Source organism: Centruroides vittatus, unplaced genomic scaffold (assembly GCF_030686945.1).
Source record: "Centruroides vittatus isolate TY-2023 unplaced genomic scaffold, ASM3068694v2 contig_882, whole genome shotgun sequence".
Classification (NCBI taxonomy): Eukaryota; Metazoa; Arthropoda; class Arachnida; order Scorpiones; family Buthidae; genus Centruroides; species Centruroides vittatus.
The window spans coordinates 3,773,446-3,793,717 of NW_027122574.1; the positions used below are offsets into that span (position 1 = coordinate 3,773,446).

The 20,272-nt window shown below is 31.9% G+C and overlaps 1 protein-coding gene across 1 annotated transcript; it reads right to left on the minus strand.

Annotated features, from left to right (window-relative positions):
• Nucleotides 1-2,677: 2,677 nt before the first annotated feature.
• Nucleotides 2,678-19,792, minus strand: Aldh7A1 (aldehyde dehydrogenase 7 family member A1). The gene is made up of 8 exons (XM_067280272.1): nucleotides 19,560-19,792; nucleotides 14,882-15,127; nucleotides 14,420-14,698; nucleotides 10,947-11,252; nucleotides 10,662-10,838; nucleotides 10,380-10,586; nucleotides 7,906-7,998; nucleotides 2,678-3,058 (listed from the first exon to the last, which is right to left on the minus strand). The coding sequence occupies exons 1-8, from the start codon at nucleotides 19,740-19,742 to the stop codon at nucleotides 2,939-2,941; spliced, it is 1,611 nt and encodes a 536-aa protein (XP_067136373.1). The 5' UTR covers nucleotides 19,743-19,792; the 3' UTR covers nucleotides 2,678-2,938.
• Nucleotides 19,793-20,272: the final 480 nt, after the last annotated feature.

Consider the following 20,272-nt stretch of genomic DNA (forward strand, 5'->3'; position numbering starts at 1 on the left):
GAGGACTCGATACAAGAGACAGGCCTGCAAGATTAATGGAGTAAGGCAATTCAGGACGTGGGCGATATGTAGGGTGTCGAAAACTTGTATGAAGTCCGCAGGTAGAACAATCTTCAGCCATTTTTTTTTTTTTTTTACAAATGAAATACACAGCTTTTTATACTAAACAAGTAAAACGGCAAGGCCGTGTTTGGGACAAGACTCGCTAATAAGCGGGATCACTGACGCTGAAGGCGGGTCTCGTTCTTATTCTATAATCTTCTTTGGTATTGCTGGTTTTGTTCAAACTTCGCCGGCCACGACTACAAGATCGTCCACGTTACGTTTTCGGTGAAATTAACTTAGGGCGCGTTTTTTATGCAGCGCTGGAGAAGCACTTTACAGCTAATCCTCTGAAACCCGTTTCTAAATGGCCAACGCTGCTCGTGACGTCATTTCGCTACATACAAAAACGCGCCCTTATTCATTGTCCAAAAAATAATCGTGGCTATTGTATCGTCCGAAATTATTTTTTCTTTATATTTTGCAGAAACAATATATATATATATTAATAAATGTAAAAAGGAAAAAAATTAAATTTCGGAAGTTAGTTTTAATATAAAATTATTAATATAACGACTAGCGCCATCTAGTTTTAAAAACGTTCCGATGCTGAAACGATATATCTCGAGTCAACCGGTCGAGGTCAGCGCGTTGCGACCAAGATAACGTGTGACAGGTAAATGGGTTTTTTCAAAGATTCGTTTGTCAAAATTCGATTTTCGCAACGTTCGCATTTTTAACTTCTCAACGAGCAACGCATGCGCAAATCTCGCACTAATGCCTGTTTGTAGTGTGTCGCCATTTTGTATTTTATTTTGACTCGGTTCCCCGAGTACCTTCAAGTCTGATTTTTTTTATGCGCGCATAATTTGGGCACCAAATACTCTGTGCCAAATTGCAACTCCTGGCATGTACTCCTTCATACCTCTAAGCTGGTAAGCCAGGACGGCACCGCGATTTGTTTGAAGTTTACAAAATATACGCCAATTTTTTTTTTCCTAATTATATTTACAATAGAGACATACATGCTAGACATGTCCAAAACACATGGAATATGATTTTATAAACAAGAGTCTTGTCAACGAACATTCTGCTTTAAAAGGCTTATTCTGTTAGTTTTACACTGATAACCCTGATTTTGTAAGTCTGAGGAGTTTTTCCCAGGTTCTCAATGGCGCTGGCTATATGCCAAGGGGAGTACCTCCTGGAAGGTCTTTTCTTAGAAAAAGTGGCTCTTATTTAGGTGTTAGACTTGCAAAGAAAACTCAGAAATTCCACTTGGCCCATTGTTGACGCGCCTACCCGAGACCGATTACCACAGTTCCGTGGTTTTATTCATATGGCCACGGGAAGCACTGTAGTCCCTAGAGCTGTAGACAGGCATCTTTATTACCTTGGCAATCCTGCCGTTTCAATTATGAATAATCAAAAAGATAAATATGGTAAAATTATAATTTTTACTTTATCTGCTCTGCCGTATATAACAGAGGAAAAGTATGACGATCAGTCAAAAAATGACTTTACGAGATTTTTACATTTTTGGCTCGGGAGACCTCGAAACGTCAGGTTTTTCTTCTGTACATATCGGGGGTCACCGAATTACCACCCACTGCCGCAGTGGGGCAGTAATTATTTATATAGAAGTATAGATTGTAGATAAACTTACTATGTAGAAAAAATTAAAATAAATGTAAGTAAAATGCCAAAATTGGTCCAATCTAATTTTTGCATCTGACAGTAATATAATTTTTTGGAAAATCAGTGAGAAAAAATTTGGCGACTTTTTGTGACTGGATATCAGAGCACTTTTTGTATAACATTGTAGGTACTACAATAAAGTTTCTAAGAAAAGCGATTACGAGCTTGCTGTAGCGATTGTGTTTGTGTATTGGTAAGTAAATATGTTAGTTCTCTTTATTTTTTGTGTATTTGGTATACTATATTGAACAAAATGGTTGTGTGTCTTTCTGTTATCTGGCCAGCTGTGAAAAAAGTTTGGTGACCCCTGCCTTATCTGATCGGCCATCTGGCCATCCATATTTTGTTATTCAATTTTTTTAAATTATAGTGTCGTTATGGATTTTTATTTTGCTTTGCTATTTGATTTTGGTTTTGCTCGTCATCTTTTGTCTGCTTTAATTGTAGTTTATCTGCGAAAAAAGATCTGGGATTACGCGGCAAATGCAGGCAAGTTTAACCTATTAGCCATAGTTGGTAAACCGTAAATGTCGAAGTGAAGTTACATTTGATATTAAACTAATTTAGAACTATAAGAGAGAAACACCTATAGTATATTGTGGTAGATGAAAGAAAAACACCACACTTACAAGTAAGGACATAACTTTGGATAAAATGCAACTTTTGAAAATATTAGACTGACTTAATTAACTGCTGACATGTAACTTAGCAGACATTCCCCAGACAACTTGGAATATGTATATTTTGAGTTGCTGTTTCCAAAATATATTATAATGATAGAATATAGTATTGACCTCAATTTTATATTTTATATGTAAGAAAATATTTGATAAAATATCATTTGATTTGTAACAAATCACAATCACATGTTCACAATTATAGAAGTATGTAATTATAATGTGTAATTAAGAATGTATAATTATATATTTAAAATCTCTTGTAATCATTGAATATATTTAATTTCAAAAACATTACAAAAATTTTGGCAGTTAACCAAAATTTGGCACTTTTGGCAAGATTTTTAAATGGCAAAAACTGCTTATAAACCATAAAAAGTATTAACAAGTGAAAAAATAGTTTTGGTTTTCGTATTTAAAAAAAAATACATATTTAAATATTTAACACAGATTTCGAGGCACTGTTGTTATGCCTTTAAAGGGACTGAAAGGCAGCACTTGACAATTCATTCATCCAATCTTCATTCAAATTTGATTCCCTGAGCTAAGGGAAGTTCTTTACTGTAATTGATAGTGCAGGTGGATCGTCTCATGTATTGCTTCCAAGAATCACTGCCACTTTCTCTTCCACCACCAGTATGCTAAATAAATACAGATACAATACATAACAAGAAAGTTAAACTAATATGAATTAATATGATTAAAAATTAATGATAAAGGAATTTAACTTGCTAATAGAGAGGTTGAGGCCGAAGTTTTAAACGTGAAAACCTGTACGTGGGATGTTCAACACCGCGTTCTGTAAGCCTAGAAGTTTGACAATGGCGTTTGGAATGTCGAGCATGATTCCACTGACTTTCCAAACGCCATTGTCAAACTTCTAGGCTTACAGGAAAGCAGCGCCAAATGTCCGACGTACACGCTTTCACATTTAAAACTTCGGCCTCAACCTCACTAATAACTATTCATAATTAAACTTAGAGGAGCATTTAAAAAATTAGTAATATTACTGTATTCCAAAAATTCATATTTTTCATTACAATAATTCCTCCATTTATGCAAGTTCACTTTAATTTGGTTGAAAAATTTTTAATTTTAAATAATCAATTTTACATTTTGACACAAAAAAAAAAATATGGAAATAAATATTAGTTATCATCAATAAATTCTTATACAAATATATTTAAAAATAGTTCAGTTAAAATTTTTCTATTCCAGTAAAAGTAAAATACTGTAATTGAGAATATTGAATGGTTTTCTACAGCTCCATTCATGCAGTTTTCATTAACACGCTGTTTCCATGGAATAAATTATTCACATATAAGGAGGGATTACTGTACATTTATATCAATAAACTAAGTATTCAAAATTATGACACATTATGATTGTTTGTTAAATTACAATCTATATATATAAAAACGAATGTATGTCTGTCTGTGTGTGTGTCTGTGTGTCTGTCCTTCATGCATTACCACACTATTTATCCGATTGCCATGAAACTTTGGGAAGTTGTTTAATACACTCCCGCGAAGGTTTGTGGCATATGTGAAGACCACTATTTCCCCCCTTTCAAAAATATATTTATATATGGATTAAGGCTTTCATGTCCAACAGATGGCGCTAACTTCTGACAACCTAAGTTGGCTTTTCTGTGAGGCATTATGCTTTTCTGTTAGAATGGACTAAAGCAGATCATTTTCTATCTATCTATATAAATAAAATATAACGTTTGTTTGTTCCTACCGATTCCTTTTGAATTTTGACACAACGTTGCATTCGAATACGCAAGTGTTTCTATATAATATACACGTCTAAATTCCCCCTACTGGGGAGAGATGGACGGGATTAAGGCTTACCGTGAAGAACTCCGACTTTATTATACTATTTTGCATGCGGTTTTTTGCGTTTTTGATTGCATTTTAATAGGTTACGTCAACAGAATATACACTAAAAAGGGATTTTTCGATATTTCCTTGCGACGGAGAGGGACAGCATTAAGGCTTACTGTGAAGAACTCCGACTTTTATTATACTATTTTGCATGTCGGTTTTTTGCGTTTTTAATTGCGTTTTAATAGGTTACGTCAACAGAATATACACTAAAAAGGGATTTTTCGATATTCCTCAGCGGGGAAAGAGACAAGATTAAGGCTTACTGTGAAGAACTCTGCTTCTATTCATACTATTTTGCATGCGGTTTTTTGCGTTTTTAATAGGTTACGTCAACAAAATATACACTAAAAAGGGATTTTTCGATATTCCTCAGCGGGGAAAGGGACAAGATTAAGGCTTACTGTGAAGAACTCGGCTTCTATTATACTATTTTAGATGCGGTTTTTTGCGTTTTTAATTGCGTTTTAATAGGTTACGTCAACAGAATATACACTAAAAATGGATTTTTCGATATTTCCCTGCGGGGGTGAGAGACAGGATTAAGGCTCACTGTGAAGAACTCGACTTTTATTATACTATTTTAGATGCGTGTTTGATTGCGTTTTAATAGGGTACGTCAAGAGAATGTACACTAAGAAGGAATTTTTTGAAATTCCCCCCATGGGGGAGGCGTTATACATTTATAATAGATACATTTTGAGCCACAGCAACACGTGGCCGGGTCTGCTAGTCTGCTATAAAAAAGAAATTTAGAAATCAAACATTATTATTAATAATAAATGTGAAGCAGTGACAATTTTCAAACGGACCATATGTAAGAAAACCTATTTTTCATACATCATAACAATTATTATTTAAGGGCCTGGAAAAAAAATTCATTTCATTTGCACATTATTGTACTTTCCCAGCTCTGTTATATAACAGAGGGAAAGAAAAATATTAATAAATGACAATCAGTCAAAAAAAAAAAAAGACTCCCCCCAGATTTTTACATTTTTTGGATTCAGAGGACCTTGAAATGTCGAAAAATACAAAAACTTTGGGTTTTTCTGTATGTATGGATGTTATTTTATACGTGGAGATTGATTTTGTTCACCATCTTTGAAGCTTAATAACTTGTGTGTCTTTTGTCAAAAATTTCTGAGATTTTGCAGGGTGATTCATGTATTAAGGGGATTGATGCTATTAAATTTTAATGGTTAAAGGTCGAAAGGGTAGAGAGATAGAGGGGGGAGTCATGTCATATCTCAAGTAGGTCAGACTTAATGACGATTTTATTCATTATTAGCATTTACAATTTTTCTTTTTTTTTTATAAAACCCATCACTCTCTACTTTCAAAATTAAGCGTTTTGCATTTTATAATAATTAAAAATATAAAAACTTTTTAAATAAAATAGAATACAGCAGGGAAATTGTTGATTGTCTTCACTCTGCTGTGACAATTCACCTAGATTGGCTGCATCACTCACAGATTCAAACTGTGCTATGTTTCGCTGCGAGGGACCCGCTTCTCCTAACAAGTCCTCTTCCAACTTGAATTCAAAGCTTTCTAATCATATATACAGTTTTTTAAGTAGAATCACACTTTAGATGAAAATTTTTAAGTGTTTTATGATAATAGAAATACAAAAATCACTAATGCAATTTTGTTTTCAATAAGCACAAGAAACAAAAAAATCTCTTATTACAGAACTGCCTGGATGCACACCAAACACTACAGTATGACAGAAATGTGTGTCTGCAAGCTAGTCCTGTTGACAAATCAACTAAAGGAGCTCTGAGGGGTGTTCAGGTGGGTTCGTGGAAGAGTTGAACTCAACATAAAGTAGGGGAGATGGGTAGGAAAAATACACTAAAAAATACATATTTTTCAAGTGAAAGGTTTCAAATACAAATGCATTAAGAAATATATTTAGATGGTACTTCAAGAAATTTAGGGGACTAGTCTAGTCCTCCTAGTCCATTTTCGGCATGCCACTAATGTGAAGCTCTTCTAATATGTCATTTGTCAAAATCATTTAATGTTCTCTTTATAACAAGTTTTAAAAGTGAACTTTAAAAAAAAACTTTATCAAAAATTCATACAATAATTATAGTTGAGTTTGGTAGGTTATCACCATCAATATCAATTACATCTCATCACCTTTGGTGCAAACTTTCAACCTCATGAGCATAAAATGGGTATTTGACATCTTATATCAATTGGTTGACCTTTGTTTACCTGTGAACACTAACAAATGCTTTGCAGATGAGATCACGCGTCTTTGTTGCATTGTGATCACTTTTGAAATGACAGAGCAACAGTGCATGAATGTGTTCTTTTGAAAGTTCATATTTTCATTGCTATAATGTGTGTTAAAGTGATTTAAATGCTAACAGTCTAATAACCATCCAATTCTGCATTCATTCAGCTTGGTGTCAATGAGATATCTAGATTAGCCTTTCTCTTCAAATAATACTAAAATCATCATTTCATAATTTACATATTACTTGAAAATAAAATATCAAACTATAATTTAACTTTAATTCATTTATTGACTTAACTGGAAACTCTATACAGCATTTTTGAGGGAAATTTTGGGAAACTTTTTTCTATACAGTATTGTGTTATAACAGTGTTTTTCAACCGGGGTGCCACGGCACCACGATTGGGGTGTTGCAAAGTTTAGGAGCTTTAGGCATTTTCTTGGAAATTTACGTAAGTGTACTTACAAGATAACTCATTGTCAGTATTTCGATAAAATTCAATAGACTTAAATTTTGATTTTAAACATGTAGAAACACTATTTTGCATGAAAATGCTACTTCAAACTGTCAATTTAAAAAAAATTTTTTTTCCAGGGAGGGAGCCCCCTTCCCAGACCCCACCCCAGCATTGTGCATAATATTTGTTTTTGCAAAAAATTCATCTGGCCCCTCATTAGCCCCCCTTATTCAGATTCTAGATCCACTGCCGGTCAAGGGTGCCACAATTTTTTATTTTTCAATCAGGGGTGCTACTCAATGAAAAAGGTTGAAAAACACTGTGTTATAAGATACTATGCCTTTTTTGAGCAGCCTAAGATGACAAGCCTAACTAACTTGAATATTGTGCCCAAGCTAAGGCTTGATTTCATGCCATGTTTAATGGGAAGCTTGTCTATGGCTTGACAACAGTCTGTAATACCTAAGTTGACTAGTGTCAGATTACTGAATTTGTCAAACTAGCAAATAAAAAGAATGAAATTCAAACTAATATTTTTTAAACAGTTCTAAAATTAAAACATTATAACATGAAGAGTTCAAATTCTGTATCAATTTAAATGATTTGAATCTTTCTCACTTGAAGATCACCTTTAAATAAAGATAAAAGCATTTGTGAAATTAAATAGTTTGCTGGAATCATTAAACTAATAGATTACACCTTACAATCTGAAAATGTGGCTGAATTAATAACATTAACTTTCAAATTTTGCAACAAATTTATGAATTATTTACAGCTTAAAACAGTGCTAAGGCAACCTCAAAACGATGTTTTTTCTCAAATAGTAAGCTTGTAATTTCTTTTCTAAAGAATGAAGCTAGAATAAAAAAAAAGGATTAAATTTTAATTACCTTTTCTCCTCCAAAGGCACCACCTATTTCTGCTCCACTGGTGGGGATGTTGACATTGACAATTCCACAGTCGGAACCCTTGGGACCAATCCACTAAAATTCACAAATATTTCAGAATTTATTCTCTTGAATGTCATTTAAGTAATGTTTTTCACATTTATATTGACTATTATAACACTACTACATTAACTGACCAGAAACTATAGTTTTATATTCTATAAATTCTGTAAATTCACTTAATACATTTTTATTGTTAACTTGATCCATATTGTGCTTCTTTATAACATTTCAATAATCACAGTAGCAAACTAAAACTGCAAAATGAAAATATCTGTGCCTCAGAACTGCCAGACTCAAGTAATTAAAAATTAATCCAGTTCTTGATATAACTAAATTAGCTAAGTAGTCCAGATCAAAACAGGACATAATTCTTCCTTTACTTCTATAAAGATTTTCAAAGATAATCTTAGATTATCTTTTCCTTCATTTAGCTTGAAGAGTTTTTACACTAGAAAATAAAAATATTTCAAACTAGCCACAAAGTAAAATAATATGCTAGTAGGTTATCAAGTAATTAGCTTATTAAATATTACACTTTAGTTTTAAAATTGGTTTACACACTGTTGAAAATAAAGTTTTTAAATAAACACACAGAATATAAATCCAGTAGTAAAAAACACATGTCCACTGGACAAAGGAAAACAAGTCTCGAGTGTTTAGTCTTGAATTATGCAAGGAGCAAGTGAACACACTGTGGATATTATATGGTAAGAATTCATTTAATGAATGGTCTCAATATGAGAATTCACAGCAAAATTCATCTTTGACATTTCCCATGAACTCCATGACCGCCTGATTGATCCTTTAATAACATGCCAAATGAGTTTAAATCCTGTCTAGGAGCAAATATATTTTTCTTCTCTGGATAAGTCTTTCTTGAATAGACATTTATATAATAAATTTATACTTTGCATGTTGTTTATTAACAATTAATAGTAAATAGAAAAGACTCATAAAAATGTATATAAAATAAAGTAGTGAATAAGGTTATACTAATTTTTTTTTAAAGTTTTAACATAAAGTTCATAAAAATGGTCTTTTCAGCACAAATTATTTATTTTTTTAAATCAATTCAAATTCATTAATATTCCCTTTGAAGTTAAAATCTGATTTTTATTATGCATACAACTATTGAATACAGAAATGCTGTATTCAATGGTTGTAACAGAAATCTTGCTTTTAAATAATTCTTTAATAAGCTTGAGACTGAAATTTATTATTGCATTAAAATGCTGAAATCCAGATATAATTAGTCTAATACTGTTTAATTTCTTTAAAAATAAAGCCTTATTCTATATGTAATAATTCCCATATTCTGCACAAACTCCACAATTATACCCTTTGCATTTCTTAAAGATGACGATCATTAAAAAATATAAAATGCAAAATGTCTCACACTATGTAGGCTGCATACATAGTGTGAGACAACTGTAGAATCAAAGATCACAAATTTGATGTCTAGAAAAAGGAAGCTAATACAACTCTAGTTGCATTTTCAACTCATCTTAACAAAGATAATATGGGACCAAGCAAAAATAATTTAAGAAATCCCATTTCTTATATCTAATTTATACCCATTACATTATTATTATTATGCATGTAATAACATTTATTATCCTTCAAATAATTTGCACATTTCTATTTTAAACACTACCTAAAATTGTTTATGATAAAGTTAGTCCTCCAAAAAAGTAGTTTTTTTAATATAATCTGAGAAAAAGCAGTTCATTCACATTAATGCACATGTATTTTCTAGTTGCAGTCTAAGGATTCTATGTTTAAATATTAAATTCTTACATTTAAATAAATTTAGAACACATTATGTTACATTCAATTATTGACTAGACCTAAAAGTGATCTTACTGGAATTGAAAGTACTTGTAAATCAGGAAACACTTTTTAATTTGAAAGGTTAGCTCTATTATAGCTCTATTAACCAGATAAATTGAAGTTATTATGAATTTGTTTTTAAAACTCTTCATTTTTTTTATACAGTGGACCTTCGTTACAGCGCTGCTCACTATACCGCGCAATCGATTATAGCGCAGGCAATGTTTGCAACACGATAAGCTCAAACACGTTTATACAGGTCTGTCCGGCATTAGTGAGTAGCGCATTTTATTGTTACTGCATATTGAGTAATTGTGTATGTATTGAGTTCTTGCGTGTATTTTCAATAATGTTTAATTATTGTATGCTTGTTGAGTAAAAGAAAAGTTTACAGTGTGAAAGAAAAGCTTGACATTATTGCTAAAGTAAAGAGGCAAACCACGTTACACCACGCCGCTCGGTATAACGCGGGTGTTGTTTCCCACCCGACATGAGCGTTATATTGAGGGTCCACTGTATATTATATTCAAAATTTAATATTAAAAAGTTATGTCAATAAATATATATGCAAATAATTTACTAACCTTAAACACATTTCCAAGATTTCCTGTAAAGATACTGCTAGAAAGACCTTGTTTGACTTCATTATTCCAAGCTATAGCTTCATCAATGCTTTTAGCTTTCAAAATATAAACAATTGGGGCAAATGTCTCTTTGTGAACAATGTCTGCATCGTGTGATAAACCAGATACAATTGTGGGTTCTACAAAATGTCCTTCTCTATCAATTTTCTAAATTAATTAAAAATTAATAAGAAATATTCAGCAAAATAATTATAAATGTCTAACTGTATAAAAACCTTATACCTTTCCACCATATTCAATGACTCCACCTTGTTTCTTTGCCTCTTCAATGGCTGCAAGATATTCATTAACTCCCTGTTTCGTATGAAGAGGTCCATAGATCGTTCCAGATTCAAGTGGATCTCCCACTCTAATTTGGGAATATGCTTTCTTTAATTTATCTAAGACTTCATCATATACCTGATATAACAAATGTTGAAATTTTTTATTAATGATATTTCACATTATATTAAAACAGATCTTATTTCTGACAAAGAAAATTTATGAACTTAATTGCATATAACTTGCCTTTTCATGAGCAATGATTCTTCGGGTTGTTGTACATCTTTGACCAGCAGTACCAACACAGGCAAAGAGAGCAGAACTCACCACCATCTTTATGTCGGCATCATCTGCAACAATAATTGCATTGTTTCCTCCTAATTCTAAAACCGTTTTCCCAAATCTTTGCTGAACATTCAGTGCCACTCTCAATCCAACTTGAGTGCTTCCAGTAAATGATATCAATGGCAATCGTGTATCATTTGTCATACTTTCACCAACATCAGGTCCACCACAAATTAAAGAACAAATGGCTCCAGGCAAATTATTTTTCTAAAAAACATCATTTTTGTCAAAATTTCTTTGATAAATTTTCATAAAAATTGATGTCAAAATATTACATTTATTTATACAGATTTAATAGAAACTTCATAAATTATGTGAGAAATTGAAATAATGTTATTCCCACATCAATCAAAATTCAACAATTAGTTATAAAATAAATTAATTGTTGAACTTAAATACAAGATTAGTCAAAACCAATTAGTTTGGATAGATTTATTATTATTATTGCAATTGCATTGGGCATATTTTTAATTTCATACTATTTCCTACATAAATATAACTCACATTTCTGAAGTGTATGCTTATAACAAATTTTAAAAAATTGAAACAACTATCTCATAACTCATTGACTAAAATGTTAAAGCAATAAAAATGTCACTCTGCTATTCTGAGGGTCTTTATTTTAGTCTGGTCAGATTCTTAAATTTTTTAGGGAAAATTTGATCCAGATATGTTAGATGCTGTTTCTCACCAGCCTGGTTGAACTCATAATGAAAATGAATAAAAGTCCTTATTAGTCCCCATAGATGGAAGGGGAAAAAAATTGTAATCTGTGAGGCTGCAGGATGTTTATCCAAGTCAGAAATCAAAGTTATTTTAAATTAAACACATTCCACAAATTTACAATGGGAATGACATGAGTGAAGTATAATGTGCATGTGTGTGCAGTGGATATGGGATGAAGGATGACTCATTTTATTTTTAACATCTGTTTATAAAGGGAAATCTGCATACAATTATCCAAGAATTTAAGGACATTTCTAACAATACAAAAATAAATAAAAGTCCCAAGCGTGACTTATTGACCCATATGAATAAAAATTAAGAAAATGCTTCAAGCAAAAGGAAGAACCAAAGCATTTCCTCTGGTATGAATAATAATTACCTTATATTTCCGAGCAAATGCTTCTAGTAAATGAGTAAAAGATTTTCAATGTGCAGATTATGACACATTTAATCTTGTCCCTATGTTCTATTTTTTTAGCTGTATTCAATTCATATTAATTTTACACATGTTGGCCTTTGTTAATTAATATAGATATCCAACTAATGGCAATGTTAGTGAACATGCATTTGACATCACATGTAGCTTGTATGTTTTATGTGGGTTTTCCATTCCAGTTAATGTACTCATCACAATAAAGTCTGGGTTTTTCTATTCCTATGTGAATGCAATCAATCACATCAATTGCAGTTAGAAAGTAGTATTTATTTTGCCATAGCTGTTTTGCTTCAATGACAGAATGATCTGTTGTAGGAAATTTTATCCAACAATCAGCCTGAGCTTTTATTTTCTCCACAATGCACACAGTTCATAACACTTGACTGCTCTACACCAAGTTCTTCTTTTTTAGAATCCGGGATCAGCTAAATATCTTAAACATATTTTTATTTTTTGTAAAAAAGTTAGTGCACGATTCAGTCATCACTCTTAAAAATTGTGCACCAACCATTCAACACTTTCCCCTTCAAACCTAAATAACACCCTGAAATCACTGACTTGTGGAGAGGAACAAAGTTTATAATATTTAACCTTCCTTAGATTAACTACTTCAGTCATGACTACTTCCTATTTCACATACTACTTCCAACATTAACAGAAAATAAACGTAGATAAAAGCAACAATAAACCATCCTTTCTTGCAGTTGAGTCTATGTCTGACTAGATGCATGTATTTTGAAGGATATGTTTATAATTGAAAGTAAATGCTTACTTTTATTCATACAGAATGCTTATTACTACTAAAGCAAAACCTTCATTTAAAAGCATTTGCTTCATGATCATAAGTATAAGGAATGCTTGTTTTTATTCATAAGGCTCATTATCTTATCTTTGGATGGTAAGTTCTGGACTTCAATTGCTGGCAGAAAGCTATCTTTTCTGCATAAGTCTTGTACAAAGACAATTTCAAGATTTTGAAATTGCCTTTGTACAAGTAAAGAGTTTAAAGTGAAGAAAATCTTCTCGAAGTTGCGTTTGGGAAAGTTATAATAGATCTTCAAGCCAAGAAGGCACATACACAATAGGAAATTCACTGCTGCCAAGAAACACATACCTCTTTCTGCTGGCACAACTTGGACAGACCTTACTAAATAGCTTGAAGGAATCAAACTACCTAGCCCTTGATCTAACATTCCATATTGTTGATACACTATCATTTTATTTACTTACTTTTTCTTACAAGATTTGAATATTGAACTGGTTGTTGTGGCAAACAACAAATTTATCTAAGTAAAACTTTAAACATAACCAGTGTGACATAAAATAAGGTAAACAGACTAATACATTTTATCAACTAATAAATTTAAAACACTCATTTTTGTGATTAACAATATATATAGTACAATAATCTGTTAAAGCATGCATGTAATTGCAATTTTCAACAAATAACAACTCTGGCAAGCAGGCCAACATTTCCAACATTCTGATTGGTCCCTCACTTGTTTCCAAGAGAAAATTGAGATACATTTTGGAATTTAGGAATGGTCAATATCAACAAAAATTCAATGCTGGCTTTGATCCCAACCAGAGATATCTACATGATCTTGGAACTCCCATTACTTAAATCAAATTTTGTTTATATTTTTCGACAGTTATTGCTCTCTAACACCCTGCATCGTCCATAAATTTTGTTAGGCTGTTGGTCTGACAGACATATTTAAACAAAGTCCTTTTTGATTGCAACAAAAGTAATACTAACAACTTAGAGATGAAACTATTTTAGAGAAATACAGGAGTGTGAGACCTTTAAGGTGAGTAACTGATTATTCTCAAGATCCAGGGCCTCAAGTTTTTTGCCCAATTTACAGATCTGCCTCAGGTTAGAAGCTGTCCAAAAATGAAGAAGTTGTGTTGCATTCTAAAGTGGAATAATTCAAAGTTCTTCAAATTATTCTAATCTAATGTTTGCTCAGTATGTAAAGTTAAAGCTGTAACGTACGAAAAGTGTATTTGTGTAATTTAATGGTCAAACAACAGATATCCAATAACATTAATTATTGTTTTTATTAAATGATTACAAACTTAACAGTATTCATGATATGTACTGTACTTATGATATTTGAAGAGTTAATTTTGATATAATTTTGTACTTTATGATTGATTATTAATGTCTATATTTAATTACTAAAACTTGGTAATGTAAAAATCTTACCTCTAAAACAGATGATAAAATTTTAATTATTGCTATACTAGTCAAAGGAGTTGTTCCTGCACTTTTCCATATCATGGTATCACCGCAAGCCATGGCTATAGCATTGTTCCAACCATACACTGCCACAGGAAAATTGAAAGCAGTGATGATGCCAATTGTACCAAGAGGATTCCACATTTCTATGAGAGCATGACCAGGTCGTTCAGATGGAAGAACCTTCCCCTCAATCATTCTGGATAATCCAACTGCATAATCGCAAATGTCTATATATTCTTGAACCTTTAATTGAAAGATTTTTTAATAAATATAGATATTTTAATCTATATATGTAATTAACCAAGCTATGGCATGGGCCCAAAGAATCTGGCATTATCATTTGATTATTAGTAATTTATAATTTTGGGCTTAGTTTACTATATAATTAATAATTTTGATTATTCTACAGGATCAATAAAAATATACCTCTCCTTCTCCTTCGGGTAATATCTTACCCATCTCCAAAGAAACCAATTTCCCTAATTGAGTCTTCTTTTCTCTTAACGCATGTCCAATCTGTCGTATTATTTCGCCACGTAGAGGAGGTGGTACATCAACCCAGGTCTTCCAAGCTTCATTGCAAACTGTGACGGTGTCATTGTAATCTTGAACTGTTCCTGAAATCACCTCAGCAATTGGTTTCTCATTTGTTGGAGACACTGAAGTAATTATCTAACAGAAAAATTAAACAAAATACATTTTAGAATGTTTTACCAAAATTCATACTGTACGATTATGTACAGTACACTCTATTGTCTATGATAAATTATGAGAATTTAGATAAGATTCAAACTCGAATTCTCAAAGATGATAGGCTAATAGCCCATTGCATCGATATCTGATTGACTTATATTAGAAATTAAACCCACACAAATAAGTTATTGATAGCAATTCAGGGTAAACAATATACATTTGTTAAAAGAATAATTTTACTTTTCACAAAGGTATTGAGATAAAAATAACAACAATTGAGATAAAAATTGGATTATCAAAAAGCACCGTTGGGATAATTTTCTTTTCTATTAAAGTGATTATATATTTATTTAATAAATTACAAGTTTAAATCAATACGAACATTGATAAGCTGTATACATAAGATTCTTATAAATAAAGCATTTGACAAAAAGTAAACAAATTACTGTATTTTTGTGAGTAATACCATAGATTATCTGTATTTAAAAAATGAATTGAAAGGGGATGTAAATTATACAATGGAAAAATTATATGCTGATTTTACATTGCAATTACAAAATTTGCATGTATGGAGCAATTCACTCTACAGACACATTGGGTATATGATGGAGATTTTTGCAAAGGTTTAAGCAATTCTTTGCATTATACTTGGATATACTTTGTCGAGGGTTATATATAGTGCTCTTTTTATTAAAAAAATTACCAATGTATGCACATATAGTGATTAAACATAGAATGTTTTACTGAGCAACTGTTAGTACTATGTACTGTACAGTACCAGCTATCAATACTTCTTATGCTATCTGATGACAACATAACAGTGTATTCTGCCAGAAAACTAGCTCTAGTTATGTTTAAAAATATGGGAAGGCACAAAATAATATAATAATAATTATTTTAATTGATATAGCAGTAGTTTTTACAAGGGAGTTAACGAAAACTTACAAAAATTTTAGTGTTTGAACAAAAAAGTTATACAATTTATACAGTGTTGTCATACTGAGGTTATCATCCAGTAAATTAATATAGTTAAAATCAGGTCTGAGAATAGAAGATTTATTTCAGAAAGCACTTTGCCCAACAGAAAGTTGATTTATCATATCTGCTACAAGCATTTTACAAAAAGAACATTCAGTGTTATTTAGTATAACAATTCTTTTTCCAATATATTTTCTTTCAACTGGATAAAAATAGTCAATAAGAAAAACACACCTTTAAAACTCCAGCAAAAAAATTTGTACTAATAAAAACATTTTTGAACGGTTTTACCGATCTTCATCAGTTAAGATGACACAGATTGTGAAAATAGAATGCAAATTTAAAAATAAACATTAAGTACAATTCTAAAATAAATATATAGATACATAACTGAAATCGTAGTTGTGAATAATAAATAAATAACTACAGAAATAAATTAAACAATAAAAAATAAACAAATAAAAAATCTATAATAAATAATTATTCATAAAAAGACTACCGTGCAGTAGCCAATCCGTCAGCGTCCCTATGGTTGATGCAACCAGATTTTTATGCACTTTAAATATCTCCAATTTTTCTAAATATTGCATACTATTTATATTTGATGCTGGTTTGATGATAGAAGCGTGTTCCCATTGCACTTGAATGTTCTGATGTTGTGTGTAAGCCACCAGAGTCATGCTGTCAAGATTTTTATCAATAGTATACTTATGTTCTTTAAGCCATTGCTGCAAGTTACACCTAGTGGCACCCACGTAGACAGCCTTGATCTGAAACATTGGTCGATTATCGGGATGAAGTAAATTCTCACAACTGAACAGGGCCAGATTTACATAAGGACATTTGGGGCCGGTGCCCAGGGCCCCCACAAAACTATGTTTAAACATAATTTTTTTTTTTTTTCTATTACTGCAACAGCCTAGTGTGGCCTAATCATGAGGGCCACAGGCAAAGATTAAAATTCTAATTATTAAATTTAGCAAGAGATGGCGCCTAACGCCTAACTCTAGTAGCAAATTAACTTTAATTATTAATATTACTATAGCCATTTGCTAGCCCGATAATTCGGCAGTTGTTGATCTTTATATGTAACGGGTTAGTTGTTGTTTATTTTATATATATATATATATATACGCCTTGCCGGGGTTTGCGATGGCCGGTTGGGTGCCTTTGGGAGGACGTGGGCAATTAATGTGTCCCCAGCCGGCATTGTAATGACCGATCGATGGTGGTACGGTAAAGAAAAACAAACCCGGGAAAAAACCTATGAAACATAGAAAAATTTCGGGAAAAAATTTTACATAGGTATTTTTCAATTAAATGAAAATAATTAGTTTTACACAATAAAATATATGTATGTTTACAATAACCTTATTTTTAAATGAAATTTACAATTTCCTAGTTAAAATCTAGTTGAAAGTATAGTATTTTGTGTAAATTTTCTAAATCATCAAATTTGCCTACTCTTTTGCCTACCCCAGCGAATTTGTGCCCAGGGCCCCTGGATTGGTAAATCCGGCCCTGCAGCTGAATATTGTTGGGTTGCGTCGCTATATAATCTGGAGATTACCAGCTCTGGCCGCTTTCTTATGTATTCCTCTTAAAAAAAGAAAATAATTTACAACCATCTTTTGTTTCTGAACCCCTGAAGCACTGCAACAACTTGCAGTTTGAAATGTTGCGATCAACTTCTGAATTATTTCTATTGGATAACCTTGTTGTTGTGCGATTTTTAAGATGTAACTCAGCTCTGTTAAGGTGTCATTTATGCTGGTACAATGTGTATATGCCCTTCTTATTAAGGATTTGAAGGCTGCCAATCAGATGTGGAAAGGATCCACAGAGTTATGTGGAATTAAAATGGGTTGAAAACAAGGTTTCCTGTATACTTTGGTGCAAATTTCACCATATTTGCAAGATATGAAAATGTCCAAAAAGTTTACAGATGTTTTGCTCTCCTGGTCTAATTGTAGGAATAATCCTACACGTTAACAAGAAGACAGCCAGATGTTCATGTCTCTGATTCGAACAAAACTTGGTGAGCATGTAGCCCTAAACACAAACAGTTCCTTGTTCAAATAATAGGACCCATTTTCTCAAGCATTTCTTAAAAACTTCTGAATCCACATCGTGTAGTTCCGGCGTCTAGAACTTTATCCACTCAGCTACTGCCATTCCCATGATAAACAGAACTTCTAGACTATATATAAGCTAAACCAGTGTTTTTCAACCTTTTTCATTGAGTGGCACCCGATTGAAAAATAAAAAATCGTCACACCCTTGACCAGCGGTGGATCTAGAATCTATATAAGGGGAGGCTAATGGGCCAGATGAACCTTTTGCGAAAACAAATATTACGTGCAATGCTGGAGTGGGGTCCGGGAAGGGGACTCTCTCCCCGAGAAGAAAAATTTTTTAAATTGACAGTTTGAAATAGCATTTTAATGCAAAAAACGCATTTCTACGTGTTAAAAATCAAAATTTAAGTCCCTTGAATTTTGTCCAATTACCTACATGTAAAATAATAGTCTCGCTATTGTTTTTTAAATCTACTTTTATTATCGGCCCTAAATTTTGTGACACCCCAATCGTAGCACCGTGGCACCCTAAGGTGCCCGGCACCCCGGTTGAAAAACACTGAGCTAAACATTCAGTTTTCAGAAGCCAGTTTTTCAGAAACACTTGAGAAGTGGGTTCTACTATTTGGACAAGGAACTGTTTGTGTTTAGGGCTACATGCTCACCAAGTTTCATTTGAATAGAAGACTCAAACATCTGGCCATCTCCTTGTAAGGTAAATTACTTTACTTATACCGAAATGAGGATATCTTCTATGGGTCAAGTTTAGTATTTGTATATAGAACTTTTTTAATATCAGTTAAATGCTGATCAAAGTTTCTTTTTCTGATAAATGTATTTATACATAAAAATGAAAGGACGGTTTAGTAAGGTTTCTCACGTCTTTTGTGAAATTGTGTGTTAAAATCAAGAAAAGAAACTTTGATCAGCATTTAACTGATATTAAAAAAGTTATATACGATCACGAAGTCATGTTCACGTTATCAGTTATACATTAATATAACTTTTAAATCCGTGTAAAATTTTATATATTTATTATATAATATAAAAATTAAAATTTATGATATAATAATAGTTATAGTGCTTATTAAATAAATGTGTCAAGTTGCCTTTCAGAATTAAATGATGATTTGGTAGCTTTTTCTTTTCTTTTTATCAATTTTTATCAAATTGACAATACGTAAGACGAATATTAATTGAATGATAATGATAACGAACAATAATGACTTTTCATCCTTTTGACAAGATTAAAAAGAACCATATCAATTGAATATATGCAATATATAACTTTAATTACGATGAATTATAATGTTCATATCTGAAATGAAATGCATATTTGTCAAATTGGATCTTACTTTTCCACTTCCCATCCATCGACCATTATAAACGCCATTATTTCTTTTCTCTAATCCTAATTCTTTCAAAAAAGAATATTTAGCATCGTCTACCAAAAATCCTGTCGACATTGCTCTGTAATACGATAAACGGGAAACAGATTTAACCGAACGACAAAAGGAATAAATCAGCAGCCTCGACATCACAATTACAGCTGTTGCAGCTGCACGCCTTTACTTTCGCCGAAGTAACGTGGTTTGAAAAGCGCCACCTAACATCATTTTATGACATAATAAATATTCGAATATATAAATTGATAAAGTATTTATCGCTTGCTTATTTTAAAATTAAATTTAAAATTATTTATTTTATTTATCGCTTGAAAGTATAAAATTATCCATTATTCTATTTTAGTTTTAGTAATATAATAATAGAATAATTTGGGATGAGACTATATTCAAAAATATTCATTTATGAGAATATCGTTTTGACGTTTCCGTTCCCGTTCGTATTTAACTTCTCTCCTCTTATATATTAAAATGAATTACGTTATGCGATGTATTTATCAAAGAATAAAGAGAAAATTTCGCTCCAAATACATCAAAAATCTAGGCTCTTCCGATGGGAATGCGTTTCGCTTTCCACACCGTCACTCTAAGCGGTGTCGGAATAGCAAAATAGACAATCGGATGTTTAAATTGTCTGTTATTTTTGTTCTATTTGTTATATGCAG